General features: G+C 44.5%; 1 protein-coding gene across 1 annotated transcript; it reads right to left on the bottom strand.

The window, feature by feature from the left end:
• Positions 1 to 945: 945 nt before the first annotated feature.
• On the bottom strand, positions 946 to 22,214 carry SLX4 (SLX4 structure-specific endonuclease subunit; the record flags this gene model as incomplete). The annotated part of the gene is made up of 14 exons (XM_080619883.1): positions 946 to 1,428; positions 2,019 to 2,501; positions 2,696 to 2,798; positions 3,956 to 6,402; positions 7,249 to 7,418; positions 8,112 to 8,258; positions 11,328 to 11,416; positions 12,940 to 13,222; positions 15,504 to 15,817; positions 16,916 to 17,130; positions 18,113 to 18,328; positions 20,000 to 20,174; positions 21,016 to 21,279; positions 21,848 to 22,214. The coding sequence occupies 14 exons, from the start codon at positions 22,212 to 22,214 to the stop codon at positions 1,095 to 1,097; spliced, it is 5,607 nt and encodes a 1,868-aa protein (XP_080476009.1). The 3' UTR covers positions 946 to 1,094.
• Positions 22,215 to 23,889: the final 1,675 nt, after the last annotated feature.

Raw genomic sequence — 23,889 nt, 5'->3', positions numbered from 1 at the left:
TCAGTAACACTCTGCAGACTCAGAACTGCCAGAAGGACATAAGTCAGAGGATGCTGTGAAAATAAATACATAAAAGATGACAGTTTAGGGTCCAAGACTTCCCCAAGAGTCCCAGATGCTTACAGCCTAAGATGAGACCACTTTGGAAAGGACACTGCTCAGAGAAGTGGGTTTAGATCGGAGTGTAAGAAGTTATGAAGTGATCTAGTGGCTATTATAATACTGTCTTAAAAACATTTCTGTGAAGGACAGAGCTAAGCTGACATGGTAAATGGCACTCAGAAATGAAGCAGATGGTATCTTTAACATGGATCCAGCAGGCAAGTGAACACATATGACTGAATGTTTAACTCTAAGGGACTTGCACATGACATCTGGTGTCTGAGGGTGCTTTTGGGAGCCATCACAGAGACTAGAAAAACACCTCCCCTGTTTCGCATCCATTTAAGAAACACAGATTTAGGAGTTTTATCAGAGATCGAGAATTGAACCAAGGACAGAAGGAAGGCATTGTATTCCCACAATGCTCCCTGCCTTAACAATCAGCAGGGCGAATCACATGCTGAAGAAATGAAGATGGAAGTCACAGGGGTGTAACCAATCAGTGCTTTACACAGGGTAAAGGAGACTTATTTATTGCAGGTGGGTTATTCTTCTCAGTACTGGAACCTGAAGGGTGAAGTGTTTCACAGCCCAACGCCAGGGAAGAGGTCCTGGCAGTTGTCACTGTGGGAAGCACTGCCCCTAGAAGCACCAACATGAAGAAATGTTGGGGACGTGAATCCTATTAGAAAAATTGAGAGAAAATAAAAGGCATAGGCGGAAAATCGGGGGGGATAAAAGAGGCTCCAGACAAGCTGTGTGCTGAAGGCAGGACAGAGACTGGGGGAGTTTGTGCATTTGGGAACAGAGGGCTTGGATAGGGAGCTCCGTTCAGACCTACTCCGCAGCATGTCATTCGAGAGCAGGCCACCAGGAGGAGCAGCGCACCGGCCGAGCACAGCACCGCCGCCAGCTCCAGCCGGGAGCAGTGGTTCCAGATCGTCGAGAAGGCTCCATGCAGAAGATTTTCAGGATGGAGGAATGGGCTCCATTCAGTATCGTCTCCTGCGTCTTTTTTTACCCTTTTTCTTTTCCATCTCTTTCCGGGCTCCAGCCGTGGTAAATGTGATACAGTGAGCATCTAAAAAGTCTAGCAGCTTTGCCTTAGAAATTTTAATGCCGTTCTGTTTGAGCTCTGTGTGCAAATCAGTCAGCTCAATTGGCTCATAGAACAGTATCTTGTTGTACAGGGCTGTGTTTGAGCGGATATAGCACCTTACTGCCTCCATCTTTTCTTCTTCCTGAGCTGCTGCCTGAGATGCTGTAAATTCCTCTTCGTCCTCCTCAGACTGAAAAGCACAGGCTTCAAATCCATTCATGAAAGAACTAAAAGCAAGATCAAATAGACCAGAGAGCAATGAAAGAACAGGCCATCAAGAACAGGACCAGAGCTCCCCAGATCCCTGGTGGCCAACCCCTGTGGCTACCCTCTATAGGATCAGATATTTTCCAGTGCCAGCACCCACAAGACGAGTGAAGAAGAACATGGCACGTGCTCTGCAGACCAACCCATCCCAGCCATGACAGTGCTGGTCCTGCTCACCCAGCCCCGGAGCCATCTGTCATTCCTTGCTCCACATCCACAGCACCTACTGCTGCCATACTGCAGCAGCCTCTCGAGCAGTGCTGTGCCATCCTCTCTCTGTGCTCTAGCTGCAGGTTTTCAGTCAACACTGAGGGTTCCTTGTCACTCTAACCTGTGGAGACCAGGCATGCCAGATTTGGGCCTTGCCCACATGCAACCACAAGCACTTTTGTGTTCTGAGAACTAGGAATTATACTAAAAAACTCAAAGCCTATTTCTTTCATAGGACTGTGTTGACCTTCAAATAACACACCAGGGCCGTTGCAGGCCACATTCCTAGCTCATCTGTCCTGCACCACTGACTGTTTTGTTTGCTGTTTTGCTGCCTTACCTCTGTGAACCAAAGGAGATGTCACTACCATCCAATGAAGAAACTGTGGACTCCTGAGATGCTGAGAACATTGGTTCCTCACCATCAGCTGCCAGAGACCATCTCTCTGGAGATACAGATGACTTTTTCTGCTCTTTATGTCCTTCTGGGCGATGTGTCATTTTAGTCCCCTCCTTGGGTGCTGCACAGCCTGTTTCATGGGATCCAACAAGGTCATCATCAGCCCTCTGCACTGCAATCACTGAAGAAGCCATAGCAACCTGCTTCCTTTTGCCCACAGTCCTTGAGGCACTGGCACGCTTTCCACCTCCTGCCCAGTCTGCCTTTGGCTGCCTGAAGCATTTGGCTGGGGACTTCTGCAGGGGAGGCTGAGAAGATGGGATTTCATCCTCAAAGTCAGAGTCCATGTCCTGGTGAGTATACTGGAATATCTCTTTCAGCTTCAACACCATCTGGCGCTTTGGGAGAGCGCGAACTCCAAATCTGAAAGTTGGAAGGTTAGGTTAAGATAATGCTCACCTCCCACCATCATAGCTCAGGCTGGAAGATCCAGTGGTCCATCTGGCAAAGTATGATTGTGACCTCAAAAAATGCTACCTGGAGCTTCCCCAGGTTTCACTTCCACTTTCTTTCACACTATTTGCCAGTGAGTTTCTGCTCATAGAGGTAATGCTTACCTGCTCAACTCCTTCTTCAGCTGAGGGGTCTCCATCATGGAGTAAGCTGGCATTGGTGTCACTGGAGTGCTGGGAGACTTGTCATTCTCCTGACAGGAAGGTTCTGTAGCACAATGAAATTGCCATGATCAGAATCAGTACAGAAAGGACTTAAAACAGCTGGTGTCTTCCCTTTTAATGGCAGATATTCTACTATCATGTAAGTGTTTAAATAGCATAATTTTCCTACAAGGTGTTTTAATTATTAATCAGCTTCATATTGGACAGAACAGTCAACATTTCTTATTTTCTAAACTGAGATACTTGGCTTTTATTGACTTTAAATCAGAAACCAGATTAAATTAAGATATATGCCACGTCTGAATATGGAGCCCATACACGGCTTTGTTAGAACAGGCAATGTTCACAAGGCAGTTAAAAAAACATGTTTACTGAATTAGTGGGTTTTCTCCCAGGAAGGAAATTTCATAACAGGAACTTGATGCAGAAGAAACTGAGCAAGTCAAGCTTCTGGGCTCCTGTGTTAGATACTGGTTTAATGACACCAGTTTACTGATACTGTGAAGCAGAGTCTCACATTATATTCTAAATACACGTTAAACTGATCACTTTGCATGGCTTAATGAATTATTTCATTAGATATGATGAGATCTGCTCTCAGATGGAAGGAACCACACAAGGATATGTGTGGGGCATGCAAAGGTCTGTTGCAGGGTCCCAGAACCAGCAAAGAGAAAGCAGCAGGAGAGAACAGTACATCACAGAGCTTTGCAGGGAAGTGTACACAGGCAGGGACAGGCACCCACGCCAGCAGCCCTCTGTGCCTGCACCACTGTGCTGCTTAGCTCATGTCCTTATGTACATTAGCACAAGCATTGCTTCATGACTGCATGAAAAGCGAGACTGCACAGAGCACCCACTACTCCACTGTCACGCAAGCTGAAGGCTGGATTTTCATTCTGTTTTGGCAAGGTTTTTTCCTCCAGGTACCCGTAGCTTCTGCAAGGAGTACCATTGCTATCACAGAACCAGTGTGAATGAAATACAAGTGGCTATGCTCCAGGAATCCCATGTTTAGATATGATCTCTCCCACATCAGAAGATACTGCACCTTTTTTGTGCCTGGCCCTGATAATTACTTCAGAACAGAAAGCCAAAAGAGCCTTTCAATATACCAAGCAAACCACAGGTGAAATGAACACTTAAAATGAAAATAATTTAACCTAGTCCAATAAATCTAGTATCAATACAGGCCCTCACCAGGAGTCTTTACAGCATCTGTCTGACATGCATGTGCTGCAGCTGACAACCTCTGAGACAGAGGAAGCATCTCTGGAAATTCTTCTTCATCTTCTCCATTCCAGTCATCCCAGATTTTGGAGTTCAAGTAACTTGGTCTATTGCCCACAGATGAACATGCCTCAATAGGACTCTTTTCAAGACAGAACAAAGTTGTTCTGCCAACAGGACTTTCTTGAAGGGGGGTACTGCCTTTAATTTCCTGCACATGGGCTGGGCTCTCCCACTGCTCATGCCAAGAGCCAGCTCTGGGGCTGCTGGTGGTGCTGGTCTTTGCATGGCTGATCCGGCTGGAGTCCTGGCTGTTACCTCTGACTGGTGACACATACTCAACATGCCAGCAATCATCAATGGGGACTGGGGGCTCATCACAAAGCAAAACGCTGCTGCTCAAAGAAGGCAGACTTATCTCCTTTTCATTATCCTCTACCTCAACCACACTGGTATTTGTTTTATCTTCCAATGACTGCTCATGGCATTGAGGCACAGGTTTGGATAAAGATGAAATCTTGGCACATTTGCTTTTTATGTCAGTGTGGCCAGGGGAGAGCAGAACTGGATCCTCTGGAGAAACTGGGGGGGAGTTAATGGAAAATGATTCCATAGTTGGGCTGCTGGGAGGGCTCCTTTCACTGACTCTGCTCTCCATAGGCAAATGTTTCTCTGACAATGTTGTTTCATGAACTTTTAGTGAATTTCTAGTCATTTCATGGTTACTGTTACCTGCTGCGAAGTTCTTTGTGCTGAGTTTAGCTCCTGGACTTTTTAAAGAATTAATACCTGTGACCTGAGTCTGTGTTGAGAAGCTTCTGCTTTTGCTCAGAACCGGTGTGTCTGGTACTAGCCAGGAGCTGTCTGTACCTGAAGACATTTCATGACAGAGCCTTTTTTCACGGCTCAGGTTTGGACTTCGTTTGCTTTCCATACAAGCATCTACTTGTCTGCTGGGAGACAATGTGATGGACATCTTTACATCATTGCTTATATGCACTGTATCTGTAATGCCACGTGAGCCCTGGGGTGATCTTTGCTCTGTTTCAGTGACTGATGACTTCTGTTCAGGTTTTGCTATCTCAGAACCTTGTTCTACATTTGAACATTTCAGTTGCCCAGAGATTTCCATTTTCTTTAGAGCAGAGCCTGACTCTGGCCACTTCTTGTTTTGTTGTAATTCCATTTCATCATCAGAAGATAAAACAATAACATCACCGTCCTTGTTCCCCTGAGCTGCAGCATCCTGAGTTCTGATGACCAGTGATGGCAACACTGGGACATATGTATCCTTGTTTAAACCAATGTGAGGAAGCTTTGCTGGAGAAATGATGTTCTTGTTTCTTGATGCAGTATCCAGCTCACTGGCTTTCTGAAAGCTTATTTCATCAGATGGGAATGATTTTTCCTCTTTGTTTTGCTTTGCTGTTGACACATGCTCGCTGGCAAACCTTCTCTCTGATTTTGGAGGTGCAGGTGAAGAGCCAACAGCGGGAAAAAGGGGCACATAAGGTTTGGGAAGAGGACTCCCACAAAAACTGTTCCTATGTGGAGAGAGATCTTTTTGTGACTTGCTGTACAGAAATAAATCATCAACATGTTTTTCACTAGGAGGCTTCCCTGATTCTTTGATAACTTCTTTCAATGGAGAAGGCTCACAGTAACTTCCCTGAGTTCCCTGAGAAAACAAGTGTTCATAACTTTCATTTCTATTAGTATCATTGTGGAAACTTGGTAACTGTTTTTCAAAGTGATCTGCCTCGTCATGTATGACCTGAGATGACTTGTTATCCTTCACACCTTCACATCGCTTAACAGTCTCTCCTTCATTAGTTGTGGCACCATGGGATGCTATGTCCCATTTTTGAGGTTCACTGTGGTGAGGCACAAAAGTGGTCTGTAGATCATTCATCCTCTTGCACCTATTTATATCCTGCATTTTCTCTTTCTGTGCAGACGAGTCACATTTAGATTTTTCCACATCGTCATCCCTCAAATCTTTGAAGCTGTTGCTTATTAAAGCAGATTTAGATCTCTTTACCTCTTCCTCCTTAGTTTGCTGGTTTGTACCCTGGGCTGCCTCAGTATCACTGCAGATGCTGCAGTCAGTTCCCTCACTCCCCTCTGTTTCACCTTGAAGCATTTTCCTCTGAGTTGCAGCAAACTCATAGATTTCCTCCAGCTCCTGTTCACCCACCCCATTTTCCTTCTGGCATTCAGGGTTCAGCATAGCTACTTCTTCCTCATCTTCACCCACCCACATCAACTTCAAGAGGTCTTGGAAGTTCTCAGCTCTGTCCTCACAATCTTTGCCATCCGTCACAGAGATAAGATCGTCTTCTGAATCCACTCCAGAAGACACCTGACTCTCTCCAGTGTTGCTTTCGCACTTTGCCATCAGTTCCCTCACACCAAACCTACAAGGATATAATAGTAATGTTAGTATTTTCCTCCTTCAATATTACTTCACCATTTGGCTGCCTGATCACTCTTGTGAGCCTTGTAAAGAAATTGCCTGAGGATGCTGTTTTCCCAAGATATACAAGATCCAGTATACTCCTGAAATTCCAAGTGTCACTCACAAGAAAGCATCAGGCTTGCTCTTCCTTTTTTATGTTTGAGACTAAACAGGTACATGACTACACTAAACCCCTTCTGCCACTTGCACTGGTGAGAGCCCCAAGGAATGGCTGGGGCTGGATAATGTCTGTCACATGCAAGCTTCGTGGCTTTCAGGAGTAACAGTGCAGCTCTGCACATACATTCTGGCAAAACGAAACCATTTTCCCCCCTGTTTCTCAGCAACTGCTCCCATTTCAAGCTCTTTACTTAGCACACACCTAGGATTGTGACTGAGAGCATGGTTGACACTGAACATTGGAGTTCTAAGCATCCAATATGCTTTGCAAGTGTTGTTCAGGTTAAGTTCATTGCTAGTGCAATGCTTTGGGAATCCCACACAAGAAGATACTCTCATCATTGGCTGTCAATAAACACCTTGAGACAAAACTCCTGGCAAAAAGTCTGCTAAGCATATACTGAACACAGAATATCTCACACAGGTATACCCTGAAGAGAGACTTGTGAAAAAGATGTGGGTAGGTTGTTCTTGTGTGCGAGTTTCATTTAAGATGTAAGCAGAGGATTATGGAATTTGTAGATTATGGAATTTGTAAACTACTAAAACTGTACTGAAAGCTGTAAAATTGGGGTCTGTGTGGCTGAAAGCACAAGGGAATCCAAAACATGCTCATGGCACAAACCTGGCAGCCAAAGCGCGCACCTGGGGCAGCACCCCAGCAGGGATGTCAGCATCAGCAGCATAAAGGTACCGCAGGAATGCAGACACTGCCTCTGCTGTCACGTCACTCAGCAGTACACGGTGTGTCTGTGTATTCCCATCCTCCTCCACTAAGAACCCTTGGCTGTGAACCTGGGGTAAGAGGAAAGCAAAGTCCATTTGCTAGTAAAAGAACAGCAACACCAACGTTCTTGTTCCTGTCAGCTTAACTCCTTTCATTTGCCAAAGTCTTACCCTGAGACCAGGATCTTATGCCTCAGGGGAAAGCTAAGATAACCAGTTATGCAGAGCTTCATATAGAACAGGACATTTCCTTCCTTACTCTACAGCTGTTGGCTTCCATGAAGTTTAACTACTCCTTTTAGTTACACATATAAAAGATGGTCTTAAAAGTTCTCCAGTTTGTTTTGGAATCAAATTACTTCTCAGAGCACAATTTCCAGTGTTATCTACCTCTCTACAAGCAAGTTTCCTCTGATCTGTTTTGAATTTACCTAACGTTGATGCACTGCCAAAACTCTAGTTCTCCTGGTGTCCCACAGGAAAAGAGGGCAAAAATCACTTAGGAAGCTTCCTCCATTGCTCACAGGCAGAATGCAAGGAAGGATCTTTGCCTCCCCATAGTGTCCTCAGATAAAGTATCACATTTTCCACCACGTGGTCACGATTCTGGTTTCCTAAGCTGAAAAACCACTGCAGGTCCCAAGGCACTTGCTGTTAGGCCCAGCAGTGCTCTGTGCTGCTTCTGTCTTATTAACTGATTGTAGGTGTGGGCAGTCTGGGCTTTGCTGAAGCAGAGGAGGAACGTACATCAGCAGTACTTACAACCTGGATGACCTGTGGACATCGCGCGTACAACACAAACATGTGGGCATAAAGGACTTCCCCACAGTCCACCTGGAACTGGACATCACTTAAGTGGGGGTTGTTGATCATTGCACCAAAATCTTCAGCCAGCAACCTGAGGGAGGACTAGAACACAGAAAGAACACAGACAGAAGTTATGTTACAGCTGTCAAACATTTCCCTGAAAAATAAGAAATAACCCCGTTTATCAGCACTGCTGTACTGTGGATCCCAGTCTGGATACATTGCCTTCGCCTCCTGGAGATAATTATCAGTATTATCAACTTCAGGCCTTCCATAGAACAAACAAGCAAAGACTAACAGACATTTCTGGCTTTGTTTTCCTCCACCTTTTCCACAGTCTGGCAATTATGAAGAAAGGGCAGTCGTGTTGTATTCTACTGTACTTGTTCTGCCTTGTATTACAGCACATTATCACCCTCAGATCTTCACCACACCATATCCTGATGTGGTCTAGCCACTGCCTAGAGTTGGCCTCTTGATCTACTGCCTTCCACCACATTTTTAGGAAACTGTAATTTCCACTTTGATGGACTTGAACTCAAGTTGCTATAATTAGAATAAAGAGAAAGGGGATGACTCAGGCATGGGGTAATGAGCCTTTCTTCTCTCATTCACTGTCTGTCAACGACAGCTGAGAAAAGCAGCTCTGCAAAAAGGGGCCCACATAGAACAAAACCAATGTAGGTGTCTAGTTCAAAGGAATTTATGTGCATGGTCCTGAAAACCCTTTTGAAAATTCCACTCAATTATAAAAAATAAGACACATAATTTCTATTATAATTCCAGAACTTCTTCCTGGGATTTTGCGGAGGCCTGGTTGATCATGTTACCTGTGACTGGAAAGCTCAGGCCTGGGGTATGCTGCCAAAGAAAACAATGATAAATGCTCTGTTTCTGCTCTGGAGCTGCTCCCAGTATGAAGCCACCCCAGGCAATCTCCTAAAGACCCAGATTCCTCTAGGCAAGTGTTGTGGCTCTGGAGGTGGTCAGTGCTTCAGACAAGTGTGAAAAAACCTCAGCCCACAGCTGAGAGGCTGTCGGACTGTAAGTAGAAACCAGTTTATAACTAACACACTGATCATTGTCCCTGTGCTTTCCAAGCCTACTGCAGAGTTGAGGAACTGTAAGTTTTATTCCAGTGAACATCTGCATGAGATGCTGTTCCATCTGGAACACCACAGCTCTTTATTTTATTAGCAGGTTTCTGCATTAGCAGTGGACTGTGGAAACCCAGCCTTTCTACTCGCTCCAGCATGTGCCTGCAGGCAGCCAACACTAATTAGCACCAAAACAGCAGCACACACCAGAACACTTCTTCATAGGTGGGCTAGAGAAGACTCTGCATACCGTGGCAGTGGTGTGGACTGCTCTCCAAGGGGAAGACAGAAAGCTCAGTCTGGAAACTAATCTGACGTTTCCTGGTTTCTTATTCTTGGCAGGTAGGATACCTGCAAGACAGTACCTCAGGAAGCCAGCAAACACAGACTCCTGATGCTACGTTCCAGGCAGCAAGCCCAGAACGGCTTTCCTGCCGATGCTAAAATTATGAATCAAGAATGGGGAAATTAAATAAGGCTACAACCCTCCTGGCTGCACCATTCTCTATGCAAAGCAAACAGACTGGTCTGAAGACAGTGAACACAAAAGAACAATCTCTCCTACTGAGGTGGCCCGCCAGACTGGGCTACACAGATGTGACAAAGGTCTTAAGCATGAGTGGGAGGATATGCTACCAATGCAATGCTCTATTTGCTCTACTTGGTTACACTCTGTGTTCATATAAAGCACAAATCTCTCCCACTGGCAATTCAACTCTTCAGCAGTGCTTCACTTGCTCAGGAAAACTATCATGGAATCAAACTAAATCTGAAAACAAAATGATCGTACTGGTTTTACTGGTAGCAACTGAGTTTCAGCAACAGTATCAGTTTCTGTATTGCTACTAAAGGCCTCTGGCTTAACAGACTCAGAAAATTATAAAACAAGACTTTTTTTTTCCTGCCCGTATTTTTTTTTAAATACCCCCAAGGAATACCTAGAGTCTCTGGGGTGCTCAGGTTTAATACTGATTCCCACCTCAGAGAACTGTCTCCTTCAAAAAAGTATCTTAATTCTGTAAGCATAATATGAAAGCGTGTTCTCAGGGCATCCAAATATACCCAGCACCAAAAGCTCCAGCTCTCATAGCACGATTATTTGTTATCAAACCAAAGATAAGTTGCACCAGATAAAATGGATGACCTTGGTAAGAAAATTAATTAATTTGGTTTTATATGCACATCAATTGAAAACTAATTAGACATCCATGGGGGATTACATATCCACTGGTGTATCTGGGGCAAGGTGTGATCTACAGAATGCTACTAGCTTGATAAAAACATAATCTGTGGCTTAGTAGCCTGTATTCTTCACTTAGTCACCACAGAGAACACACTGATTTTCAAGCTAGTTTCTCTGATATGTGTTCCCACAATTGAGTATTTCCTATACCAAACCTTTTAAAAACTCATATTAGCAGCAAAAAAATGCTCACTTTCCATGGACCTCACAGCATTCCACAGGATCTATCAGGCTTTTAGGCCAGATGGCAAAATGTAGTGCAAGTCAGCCAGTGTTTGCAAGAATTCTTTCTCCCACTGCAAAGCAGGGTATGGAGAGGCAGGTGATGGAGGAGGAAGAGCTCCATTCAGAACCACACAAAGTAGGTGTGTGAGCCTGGAGGAAGCACTGAGAAGATCTGTCTCTCCTGGGCTGCAACCAATGCTCTTGGACAGCCTGGGCATTAAAGCAAAGTCCTGCTTAACATTGTGCAGCTGCATCCCTAGTTCCTACCCCCAAATAGTGCAGTAACATAACACTTTAACCTGGTTCTCTTTATATAAACTATGCACAGTTTGGCCGTTCTAAATCACCTCTCTCATCAGGTAGGACAAGTACTGAGAAATCCACATGCCTGCTTGTGGGCATCAAAGAAATAACACCCACGTGTGCTGATCCCGCCTGTGCCCGTGATGATTCCTGGGTAGCTGTGAACCTTAAGCACCTCTCTGTTTCTATGGAAAGGAGTGGGAAATACTCCATACTTCTCTGAATTGCACAAATGCAATAGCTTCTTTTTTACAGGGATAAACAATTACAAAATAGCAGGGGAAAAAAAAGAGTTATCCTTACTTTTTTACAGCTGCTCATCAGAAGGCTCTTCTCTTTGGATGGGGGCACAAAGCCACTATGTGGAATATCACTGGAAGTCATTTCTTTTCCTCAAAGAAGAAAACACACATCACAAATCACACGCAACTTCTCTGTGAAACAGAGTGATGTAAGGACTCCTAACAGGATCCCTGCCACGACAGCTCCCTAGAGAGCTGTTATAACCCAACTGACTGAGTTGAAGGCTCATTCTTTCCCTTGTGCCTTTGCTGGAGGGTTTGGCTCAGGGTTATGACAGGCTGTGAGTACCTGAGTACCATTCAGCCATGAGCTGCACCAACCTACTGCAGATCTGTGTGTGTCATAATCATCCAGGTGGAGGAACTGAAGAGTACAACATGTTTTCCAGCTTTCACATCTCAGTTTTCCTCCATTGGGAAGAAAACTACAGCACAGAGCAGGATGGGACATGCCACAGTTTCATCCCAGCAGATAGGCAGAATGTATCTTGGATCCACATTTCAACCTAGAAAAACGCTGTGGGCTCTAGTGCTCAGAGGCAGACACTGAAATCAGTTTTGCACAGCCGGAGCTCTGTGGTATTCTACAGAATGCACAGAACAGAGTGCAGAGCAACAGAAAGAATTCATGTCTTCTGAAATGGGCTCTGGTGCATTCAGGGAGAACTTAGAGCTGCTTCCAGTGCCTAAAGGGGCCAACAAGAAATGTGGAGAGGGACTTTTTACAAGGGCCTGTAGCAACAGGACAAAGGGGAATGGCTTTAAACAGACAGAGGGGAGGATTTAGATTAGAAATAAGGAAGAAGTTCTTCCCTGTGAGGGGTGCTGAGGCGCTGCCACAGGTTACCCAGAGAAGCTTTGGCTGCCTCATCCATGGAAGTGTTCAAGGCCAGGCTGGATGAGGCTTGGAGCAACTTGGTCTAATGGAAGGTGTCCCTGTCCATGGCAGGCGGCTGGAACTGGATGAACTTTAAGGTCCCTTCCAACTCAAACCATTCTGTGATTCCGTGATTCTGCTGAACAGCCAGGCCATTTTAAGGGATAACACTGACTTCGAAACACACAGTTGTGTGCCACATGCAACTGTGACTGGGGACATCAGAGAGCTGCCCATAGAGTAATTCTAGGTGTTGTATTTTTTCAACCCTGTAGAGGTACAGATAAACTTCAGGTTTGTGTAACTGATGAACCAACAAAAAATCATCCCTCTTGCACATCTCTCTCATACAATTGCCTCAGGACCTGACAAGACAGTGCACATAACAGTGGCCAAAAAGCAAGGATGAGGATTTTGTTCCAGCTGTTGAACATGTCCAAGCTCCATCCTGGTGGAAAATATTTTGATATCTTTAAGGGAATTTTAAAGTAAAATTTAGTATCTGCTGTCCAGGAGTTGTTTCAAATGCTGGGACTTAGGAATCATTTCAGAAATGTCAGCTTGATTGGGTCTAAGGCTTACTGCAGAAAAATGTCCCCCCCACAATATCACCTCTTGGATCAACATCAACATCCTGTGTGTGCTGCCATTGCTCTCCTAACTTAGTATGGTGTTAAGTCTGGCTCTGTGTAGCTGATGGACCAGGGACAAGGCTGGCAAAGCTACCAGAACTTACCTGGTTGCTCTGCTTCCTGTACGTGGCCAGCATCAAGGTTCCGCTGAGTAAGGGTAAGTCCTTCTGTGGCCAAGTCAACAAGGTCCTCCAGGATTTGCGCATCCTTCTGGCTGAGAGATAAAAAGTGCCCATCTCCCTCAGAGCCTGACTTGAATTCGTCAGAAGTTTGGCCTCCAGCCCCTGTGCAAGTGGGCTCATGAGAACTGAATTCAACCTGAATTTGCTGGGGTACTTTTGGCTGATCAGATCCTACTGATGGCAGAAGGCTCTCAGGCTTATGATTCTGATCAAAAGAGAAAGGAAAAAAGGATGCCATTACATTAGGTCTCATTTTATGTATCTGCATTTGCAGAGCTTAGAGTACAAACTCTACTTCATGCTTTTGAAACACGTAGTAAAGGATTACAGAGCATTCCCCAGGTACAGGGGCTTCTGAGGCACAAACCCTCTGCAGTTTTATGAAGGACTCTCCAGAGATAAGACAGCTCTGAAAAGAAGAAAGGAAACTACAACAGAAAATACAGAAAAGGTGGTTTTCTCCAGGAGCATGTCTGTGCAGGCAGTTGCCAAGCAGGGCTAGAAAGGACGGTGGAAATGCTTCCACTCCAACACCTAAATATTTCATTATAGCTGGAGGGCTGGCAACAGTCACAGCTGAAGCTCTCCAGGTGCTTCTGTTCTGAGTTCTGAAATGGTTTTGCAGTTACATGTAACTAAATCAAACCTTCACCCTGGAGCTGATATTTTCCAGGTTTGGTCTCTGTTTCCCAATAAAAATAGTTTTGTTTGTTTCTTTCTAGGTAAAAATGGTTTAGCCATTTCTGTGAGTGGAAAGAATCAAGAGGGAAAATACACTCTTGCCATGATCCTAAAGGCTTGCTTTCTTTTTATTTTTAAACTTCTCTTGCAGTTTTTGGCTTGAACAAGAGCCTTTGACTAGGGCAGAAGTATTAAATAAAGCCCCTATATATGCACAGTTGGTTTTGAACAGAAGCATCACATAATTCTTCAAGGAAAGAATGAGGGAAGAAAGAGAAGAGATATCTTTCTTGGAAAGCAAGTATGTGATAAGATGAGAGACTAAAAGAGCTTTGTCTGTTTTTGTAGGCACTTCTAATAAAAACACAGCACTGGAAGAGGAGGGTGATCTAGGTGAGAACGAACAAAACAGTGGAACTGAGAACTGGATCAAAGCTGAGATGCACCAAGAGCAGTGGGATGCACAAAGAAACATCAAGTGCAAATGTTCCATTTTACAACCCTAGGAGCTCCCACCTTCTTCTCTGTACAACACCAATACCAGTCTTTAGTTTAAACTTTTCACGCAGATCCCTGCTGAGTGCTGCACATCAATAAAGCTCATACTAGAACTTATCTGAGAAGAATGCCAAGAAGGAAAACAAGGATCAGGCTGCTGTAAACATGGACAAACTAGTGGCAAAATGCACAGGATGGGGTCCCTTTACTCAGTACTTTCCATTACCATCAGTTCTATTTTCTGAAAACTCAGAGAATAATGTGGTAACCTCAGCTTCAGTCTCCTCTCCAAAAGGGAGAAATCAAAGTTCAGGATCATAAAACCTAACTGTGTAAGACCAGGGGACAACAGGGCACAAGCACTGAGTATGCAGAGGCAAAGGATCACATGTCACTTGTAGGGTGGGCTGATGCCAACCTTACGAAGTTTAACCATGACAAGTGCAAGGTCCTACACCTGGGTCAGAGCAATCCCAGGCACAGCTACAGGTTGGGCAGAGAAGAGATTCAGAGCAGCCCTGCAGAGAAGGACTTGGGGGTGTTGGTCGATTAGAAAATGAACATGAGCCGGCTTCAGTGTGCACTCGCAGCCCAGAAAGCCAACCGTATCCTGGGCTGCATCAAAAGGAGCGTGACCAGCAGGTCGAAGGAGGTGATCCTGCCCCTCTACTCTGCTCTCATGAGACCTCACTTGGAGTATTGTGTGCAGTTCTGGTGTCCTCAACATAAAAAGGACATGGAACTGTTGGAACAAGTCCAGAGGAGGGCCACGAGGATGATCAGGGGACTGGAGCACCTCCCGTATGAAGATAGGCTGAGAAAGTTGGGGCTGTTCAGCCTGGAGAAGAGAAGGCTGCATGGACACCTCACAGCAGCCTTCCAGTATCTGAAGGGAGGCTATAGGAATGCTGGGGGTGGACTCTTCATTAGGCACTGTAGTGATAGGAACAAGGGGTAAGGGGTTAAAACTTAAATAGGGGAAGTTTAGATTGGATATAAGGAAGAAATTCTTTACTGTAAGGGTGGTGAGGCATTGGAATGGGTTGCCCAAGGAAGTTGTGAATGCTTCTTTCCTGGCGGTGTTCAAGGCCAAGTTGGACAGAGCCTTGGGTGATATGGTTTAGTGTGAGGTGTCCCTTCCCATGGCAGGGGGGTTGGAACTAGATGATCTTAAGGTCCTTTCCAACCCTAACTATTCTATGATTCTATGATTCTATGTTTAAATATCAAATGAGGAAACAGAAGGGTTAGAGGGCAAGTGAACTAGGGCACACAAACATCAGAACAAAGACAAAAGAGTATTCCACCTGCACAGGCTTCCAAGGTACAATTGGAGGGGTTAATGCAGCACTGTAGAATGATTCAGGGTCATAATGTCCTGTCAGAGCACTGATATTCCATAAAAAGCACTCCTTGGCTTTGGACAATGGCAAAAGCCACGTTGCTTTCCCAGATTCATTCTCCAAAATCCTACTCGTGGGAAGCTGAGGCGTGGGAGGGAATTCCACCTCTTCTGCAAGCAGCATCGCTACTCGCTCTTGGATCCTTTTGCGGACCTTCTCTGGGTCCTGAAGCAGTAATGGTGGAGGTGCAGTTGGGCCTCTTTTACGCCGTTTTTTCTCTTTAAAAAGAAAAGGAAAAGGAACCCAAATAAATAAACAGCTGAACACAGAAGACAGAGGAGCTTAGCATGCAGCTCCTTTAAGCACTGTAGTCAGTGATGACCAAAAGACAGCTAGAAGCTGCATGCAACTCTTTGGATTACTGCAGGTAATCTGAAGCCTCACGTCATCCTTGTAGAAGAAATAACCCCAGAAAAGACTGACTCTTGTTCACACTGCTCTGCTGCCACTGTTCACACTGCTGTGAGCTGTCAGATCTCTACAAAATCTGGTCATTATGGAAACAACTGATATTGATGCAGTCTACCTCCCAGCCTCATGGCACAGTGCCTGTATGCCAGCACTTTGCAATAAAGGGAGAGAAACCCACCAACAAACCCATGAAGAACTCTGTTCTTCCGTACTGATGATGTCAAACCACAGCTCACACAAACAATGAGCAGCCTTTGTTCAGAAATCCTGTGTCTTACTACCTTTGCCTTGCTAATGCCCATCCCCAAATCCAGCTGGGAGTACTTATTGGCAGGAAGAGACCTGAGCAGGGTCATGAAAAGTGAAGTCTCCCCTTCATATGCAGCACTTGGCACTCTTCCCTAGCAATTGTCTTCCTTTCTACACCTTTCTGCACACTGAAGCAGCAAAGCACATGCCAATACACGTAGTGTACACATATGCCCATTATGGAAAGAAAACAAGAGATAAGGCTGAAATAGCTGCATTAATCCAAGTTGTGGCAGGATGAACAGGAAAAAATCTACTGCAGGAGAAGGAACAACAATCTTTTAATGTTATTTCTTTTCACTTCCATGGTTTACAAAAACCAATTGCTTATCTTAAGAATATTTCATAGATTCAAACCAATCAAACTGAAAAAAAAAGCATTATATTCCTAAGGGATTTCACTAAAACCTATGGACATCTTGCAGCCTTTCTTGATTGTGTGTGGATACTGCATATTGTTGAAGCTCTGACAGCTTAAATAAAACAGAAACAGGGCTGTCATCCTTCCTATGCCCCATAGATATAGGAAGAACAGGCTGGGTTATGTTCCTCCTCCATTAACACAGCTTTTAACGCTAACTCACTTTAACACATACCTGATCCTGGCTTCCATTTGATTGGCAAAGCAGCCACTGGTTTCACGTCTGTCACTGATTTTGCTTGTTCCTGCTTTTCTTGCTCCAACAGAGAGCGTGACATTGCCATAGCAACCAGAAAATCTTCATCCTTAGTCTCCATTTTGGCCCTCTTATGTGTTTTCTTCGAGGCCTCTTTGGAGAAGCCTTTTCGCTTTGACCTGCTTGGTTGATTGCTGAAATACGGGAATGCAGCAGGAAACCCAAGTTAATGTGGCTGGATCCAAGACAAGAAATACTGAGCACTCCAGAGCAGCTGCTCTACTTGATCAGAGAGACTCCCATATCAAGGATAATGAAAAACTATTCAGTACCTTCTTCCCTAGAGTGAGCAAAGGATTTCTTCTCATCCATGGAATTTAAAAGCAATTTAGAGAAAGTCTTATTCTGAACAGATAAGCACAAGCTCACAGCACTGATACAAACATCCTCTATCTTTACCTTGAATTGTTTTTTTGTACCAAAGGGGAAAAAACAAGTTGAAGTAGGGTAAAACCAAGATCACCAGAAAATGCTTTCCCACTCTTCTACTTCGACAGGAAACAGCCCTTCCTCAGCACAAACGGACTTAGGAGCCCTTCTACAAATTCAGCCAGGCACCACTTGCTGTGCTCTTGGATTTGATTCTGATCAAATCCAAGAGAGCAGATGCAGCTCTGTACTGAGCACATCTCAAAACATCACATCTGTTTCTCTTTGGCTTGTGGTGTAAAGCACATACATACAATATAGCCACCAGCCGAATAGCTGAGGCATTGGCATGACAGATGCTCAGGAGACTGCATGCTTGCACTGTGTGGTTTGCTTAATAAGCTCAAACACACCATTCAGCTTTACTGCAATAACCTCCTCACAGAGCACAAATAATTCTGACAAACCAGTATAAGATCATTTACTCCCCATGTTGCTCCTGCCTGCTGACTTTTACAGTCACCCACCACCTGGCTGCTTCTAAAGGAAAGCAAGATGATTTCTCTGACTACCTACCACATTCTCCTTACGTGGTACTGGGTCATGACTCTACTTGACCTTCCCTGAACTTGGAGCCCACCCAGTGTGGAAGTCTGCCTTGCTTCTACCATTCATCCTGAGGAGCACAGGTTCAGTGCTTCTCAGGCCAAAGAAAGTAACCAGCATCTTTTATTTTTACTAGCTTACCTGGGACACTGAAGAGGTGCCTCACCAAGGGTGGAAACCTGCAACTGCACTGCCTGAAGCAGCATCTTAGGGGGCACGTCCATCTCGACAGCACAGCGTTTCAGGTGACTGACTCGACTCTGTGGGGTTTGGAACTGCTTCCCACAGATGGGACATCCAGGGACCAGTGGTTTGCTGGAGGATGACATCTGTGTTTCTTCCATCTCATCCAGACACCTGTGAGATGATGGTAAAACTTACCTCTGAAGACTTTAAAACTGTCCACACTAAGATTTAAACCATATTAAAGGAAGTATAATCATTTCCGAAATTTGTAAGTCAGAAATATCCCTTGAAGAAACAAGAATTACATGCCCACCACTGTGATGAATATAACATGTAACAGTTATATAGATATTATTGCCTCAGAGCCATATTAGAAACATGGTGCTCAAAGCAAGTGCAGATAATAACCCTCTTTAACTTCATCATGTGTTCATCGCCTAATCCCTCTCTCTGCATTCATGTTAGCATTCCAGCTAACTTACAAACCACTGTTAAAAAAAGAGTCACCTACCAGAGAAATCAGTCTTCCTCATCCAAAACAGGACTTCTTGTCCTTCTCACTACTTCTGTAGGCACGACCACATGCAGTGTCAAAAGTACAAATGTTTTCAAGTTGGATATCTCATTTGACAGTGTTTTATGTCACAAAAAAGGGAGCAGTTGAAATTAACACTCAAGAGTGCAGGAAGATGGGACTTCTAAGAATTTCTGGTAGGCCAAAACTATGTCTCCAAAGACATGTAGGGTATGAACTCCTGGATCTGCAGTGCCTGTTATAAAAATCACTCCCTGATTAGGTAATGACACACACCACCTACACACACAGGGCTGTGTTAAGAGACCATTCATCTGATGTACCAGGCCTGGTGACTACTGGTTCACCAGTGCATCTATCCACCTACAGCTTTACCTCTTGTGATGAAGACTGCTATCAGAAAATCCATTGCTAATATAACTTTATAATCTCATCATACCTGCTTAACAGTTCAGAAAGCAGACTTAATTTCCAAAAAGCACTTCTGACACACTGTCACTGTTTTACAACCTCTGTCTTCTCAAGCAGCAGTAAATATCCGAAGACACAAACAGCAATAACACCTCTAAAGCTGCAGGTGCAGACAATCCTAATGAATGTGAGTGACTTAATAATGTGATGTAGGATTGGACAAATTAAATACCTCTTGCTTCTGGAGGAGCTCAAATTAAGAAATTACAATCATTCAAATGTGCCATTTCTGATATTCTCTCAACAGAGGAGCACAGACTTTTAATTTACAAAGAGCTATCTGTACATTATATATTAACAGTTCTTGATATTTACCACTAAGGAAACTGTTAAATTAGGGCACTAATGTCAATTTAGTAATTTTTCTGAATAGCATCACCCTTCTCCCAGCAAACACAGTGACAGACTATAAGGACTGTCTTTTTCTGAATAGCATCACCCTTCCCCCAGCAAACACAGTGACAGACTATAAGGACATGACTGTCCTTATAAAATCAGCAAAATAAAGCAAACGTTACTTTGTTGGCAGCGAAATCAGTAGATCTCCAAATCTGCAGCAGTGGGTCCTCATTAATTTTGATTCACAATTGCAGCTCCTCTGCCACACTACCAATGAAAGCAGCACTGGCCTGACAACACAAATGCAGAAGCCCTGCAGGGCAAGACAATCAGCCTCTGCTTTGAGATCAAAACGACTTGTTAATTCAAGCCATAAAGGTCAATGCCACTCTGCAGATTCCCCTGCTACCATGTTCTTTAATGGCTAAACTGAGTGAGCAGTCTGTGAGGCTAAAGGGGAAAGCATGTGGAAAGGACACATCATGCTGGTCTTTCACCTGTTGACATGCTGCTCTCGTCGCTTTGTGTTCATGGCTGAGAGATCCTTCTGGCAGATCTGACAAAAAAACAAGCCTGCATCTTCCAGGCTTGCATGGGCTTCCTCTTTGGTTTCCTGCTGAAGAGCCAAAGCCAGAGCATCATCATGTTCCATGGAGGGAAGATGGGGGATATCTGACAAAGAAAGGAGAGATTATCTTAGACAGAAAAATGAGAATCCTGTGTGAAAGGCAAGGAGCTGTTGTACTTATTTATTAGTTTATTAAACTAATGTTCATTATTAGTTTATTACACTAGACACATAAAAATTAATTGCAATCTTTCTCTTGCATCTTCACACCTGACCTCTCACAAGGACATGTACAAAATGCCCTCTTTAAATGCTACGAGATGCACTAGCCAAAGGGCAGGAGGTGGCAACTTGTTCACAGAAAATCACATGCCAGAGCCAAGTGAAGGGCAAGTTTTGGCTAAAGTTTCTGGGGACAAATTGGCATCTTATACATTACATATTAAAACACAGCAGATTGTCCATCCAGAATCAACAGAGCCTTGACTTATAAAGAATGAAACAAGAGATAATGGCTGTGAATTCAGTTCATCTGCATAGAACATACTACTTTACAGACTGCTTGGAGATCTACCAAAGATAGGGGCTACCTAAGAGTCATATTTACCTAGCAGCTGCCTAATGCTGTCCTGAGGGAAGGATGACAAAGTTCTCTGACCCTGTTGGAATTTCAACATGTTTCCAAGAAGACAATTATCCCTCTGGAATCTAAAATCAGGTTAATTCAGCCTCAGAGAAGAGCTGGGAGAAAAGTCTGTACAGTCCTTTAACAATAGAGAAAGAAAGATTTCTCAGCAGTCTGGAGTGATTTATTCAGTGCTGCACACTGAGCCATTAGGCTGGCTGGTAACAAAGCCCAGGAATCCAGACTGCTTCTCATGCAACCACGCTCACCAGCCCATAGCACTCTTCCTGTATTTACCAGAGCTAACAGGAGAAACATACCATCCTCTGGTGGGTTCTGCTCCTTGCTTTCATCAGGAAAATCTCCATTGGCTACAAACTTTGGCAAACCATCATCTGTGCTGTGTTTTAGCTGCTCAGGCGCCACTCTCTTGAACTGCTGCATTCTCTCCACTACCAGCTCTGCTACCCGCATCTTCGACCCTGCAAATGGTGGTACCTTCAAGGTGGGTGAAGAGCAGGTCCCTGGCTGTGTAGCAGGATAGAAGGGTAACGTAGTCTGGGAACAGCCACGCAGAGTATTTACTACAGGGAGGGAAAGGACCAGAGCTTTACCAGTCAGTTTTGAACACAAAGCCAAGCTGCCCAGACAGCTGCTAGGAAGCTTTCTTCAACAGCAGCCTAAGCCAGGCTGTTTTGCAACAACCATTCTTAAAGGAAGAAGTGAACAATTTGTTTTGCTGCTACATGAGTTTATACTTGATAACCACAGTAACAGTATCAGGCTTCTGTGCTACAGTGAAGTTTAGATATTGCTACATCCCTTTTAGAGGAAGGCCCAGAAATCTGATATGCTGGGCTGCATCACAAGCAGCATGACCAGCAAGTCAAGGGAGGTGATTCTCCTCCTTTACTCCACTCTCATGACACCCCACCTGGAGTACTGTGTTCAGCTCTGGGGCTCCCAACATAAGGATGTAAACTTGTTGGAGCAAGTCCAGAGGACTTACGTAGATGGAAACACAAGGACCAAGCCTGCTTCATCAGTGCTGCTGTATGTCCCCTCCAGGTGCGCTCCTGAAGACCTCTCCTGAACTACAGAGTCTTTTCCTTCCCCGCCTATTTTCCATCTGAACAGTTTTGGTTCACTTACCTGAGAGAGTCCTCTGGCTACACTCACTGGTTAATGGACTTGGCTGGCTGGCAGAGAGAGGGTTTCTCTTTCCATCCCCTTGTACAGCCTCACCACCATTACAGGCCACAGCATCACCATCTTCTTTGTGCACCAATGTTTGTTCCTTTGGTCCCAAATCTTGAGGCAAGTATGTCTCCTTCACAGCTGGTAAGCGATGATGGTTTTGGCTCTTAGCAGCTTTGCCTCTTCCTAATTTGCTTCTTGCTGCAGTGCTCTTTGACCTGTTCTGAGCCCTTTTTGCTGCCTCAGTATTCCCAGCTTTTTTCTTCCCTCTACCCAAAATATTTGCCCACAGCTCTTTAAAATCATTGTCCTGTTCATCCATTGGCCTGCAGGTTCCAGAAACACTGTGGCCTAATGACACTGTGAGGACTGGAAGGCAGGGGGAGATATCAGAATCAGTTCATCATCTGTGACCTGCTATCTTCACCAGTTCCCCTCCACCACCTCAGAAATGTCCATTCTCCAGACTTCAATGAGGTCAACAGAGTGGGCACTTCTGTGCTGTTCCAACAGCTCATTCTTCCACAGTTAATTCACAGCTATTTAGTAGAGCACATTCTCCACGGACTCCACCTGCTTTCACAAGTTAAGCACCCTAGTTTGTGCAGAGCATGCGCAGAAGCTTCATGATGTGCTACAGTGCTTCAGAAAGACACTTAAAAAGCCCTTAAATAAAGAAAAGAAAGGTGGTTATGTAGGATGGTATACGCAGATGCAGTGTGGGACAGGCTGGTATAGAACTTTGAAGGAGGAAAGGATTTGTATAAAATAGTATGATTAGAAAAAGCAGGTCAAAGGAGGTGATCCTGCCCCTCTACTCTGCTCTCGTGAGACCTCACTTGGAGTATTGTGTGCAGTTCTGGTGTCCTCAACATAAAAAGGACATGGAACTGTTGGAACAAGTCCAGAGGAGGGCCACGAGGATGATCAGGGGACTGGAGCACCTCCCGTATGGAGACAGGCTGAGAAAGTTGGGGCCATTCAGCCTGGAGAAGAGAAGGCTGCGTGAAGACCTCATAGCAGCCTTCCAGTAGCTGAAGGGGGCCAATAAGGATGCTGGGGAGGGGCTATTCATCAGGGACTGTAGTGACAGGACAAGGGGTAACGGGTTCAAACTTAAAAAAGGGGAAGTTTAGATTGGATATAAGGAAGAAATTCTTTACTGTAAGGGTGGTGAGGCATTGGAATGGGTTGCCCAAGGAAGTTGTGAATGCTTCTTTCCTGGCGGTGTTCAAGGCCAAGTTGGACAGAGCCTTGGGTGATATGGTTTAGTGTGAGGTGTCCCTGCCCATGGCAGGGGGGTTGGAACTAGATGATCTTAAGGTCCTTTCCAACCCTAACTATTCTATGATTCTATGATTCTATTACCCAAAACACCATCCTATAATTGTACTACAGACATGCACAAGCTACATAAGGAAAGAAGAGAAAGCTTTCAGAACAGATATCTGATACTGGGTAGGCTTTTGTTCTGAAGCTCAGGATTTGAGACTGTCCCTTTTTTATATGCATTCATACTTACATTTATATAACACAAGACCAGCAAATGGAGCAGGGAGAAAAAAGAAAGTCCTTCACATCAAGCAGCTATTCTAGAATGTAAAATTCTGCTTTGCGGCACCTCAGCTTTAAAGAGAAGAGCTCGACCTCATTTTGAGAAGCAAATAAAGGCAGTTTCTGGCATTCCAAAAGGGTTTCTGGGTCAAGTCTGAGAACAATTCTATCAAACATGTTCATCCTTTCTCTCCTCTTACCTCCATGCCTGCTCACCTTCAAGATTAGCTCTCCTGCCAGCTAATACTGAACTCGTCCTTCAAGTACTCAATAAACCATGGCACTGACCATGTTTCACAAACTGCTGTCAAACACACAAGGTAAACAGACTAAACAAATGGTATTTTAAAATGAGTTTCTTCACCTTTTCAGCTAAAGTAAGAATAGCAGGACTAGCTAGGGGTTACTCGGAACAGCACTGGGTACAATGCCCAGATGGAAAT

The sequence above is a fragment of the Psittacula echo genome (assembly GCF_963264785.1).
Source record: "Psittacula echo genome assembly, chromosome: 5".
NCBI lineage: Eukaryota > Metazoa > Chordata > Aves > Psittaciformes > Psittacidae > Psittacula > Psittacula echo.
The sequence above is the reverse complement of the archived record's forward strand: the minus strand, read 5'-3'. Positions and strand labels throughout refer to the sequence as shown.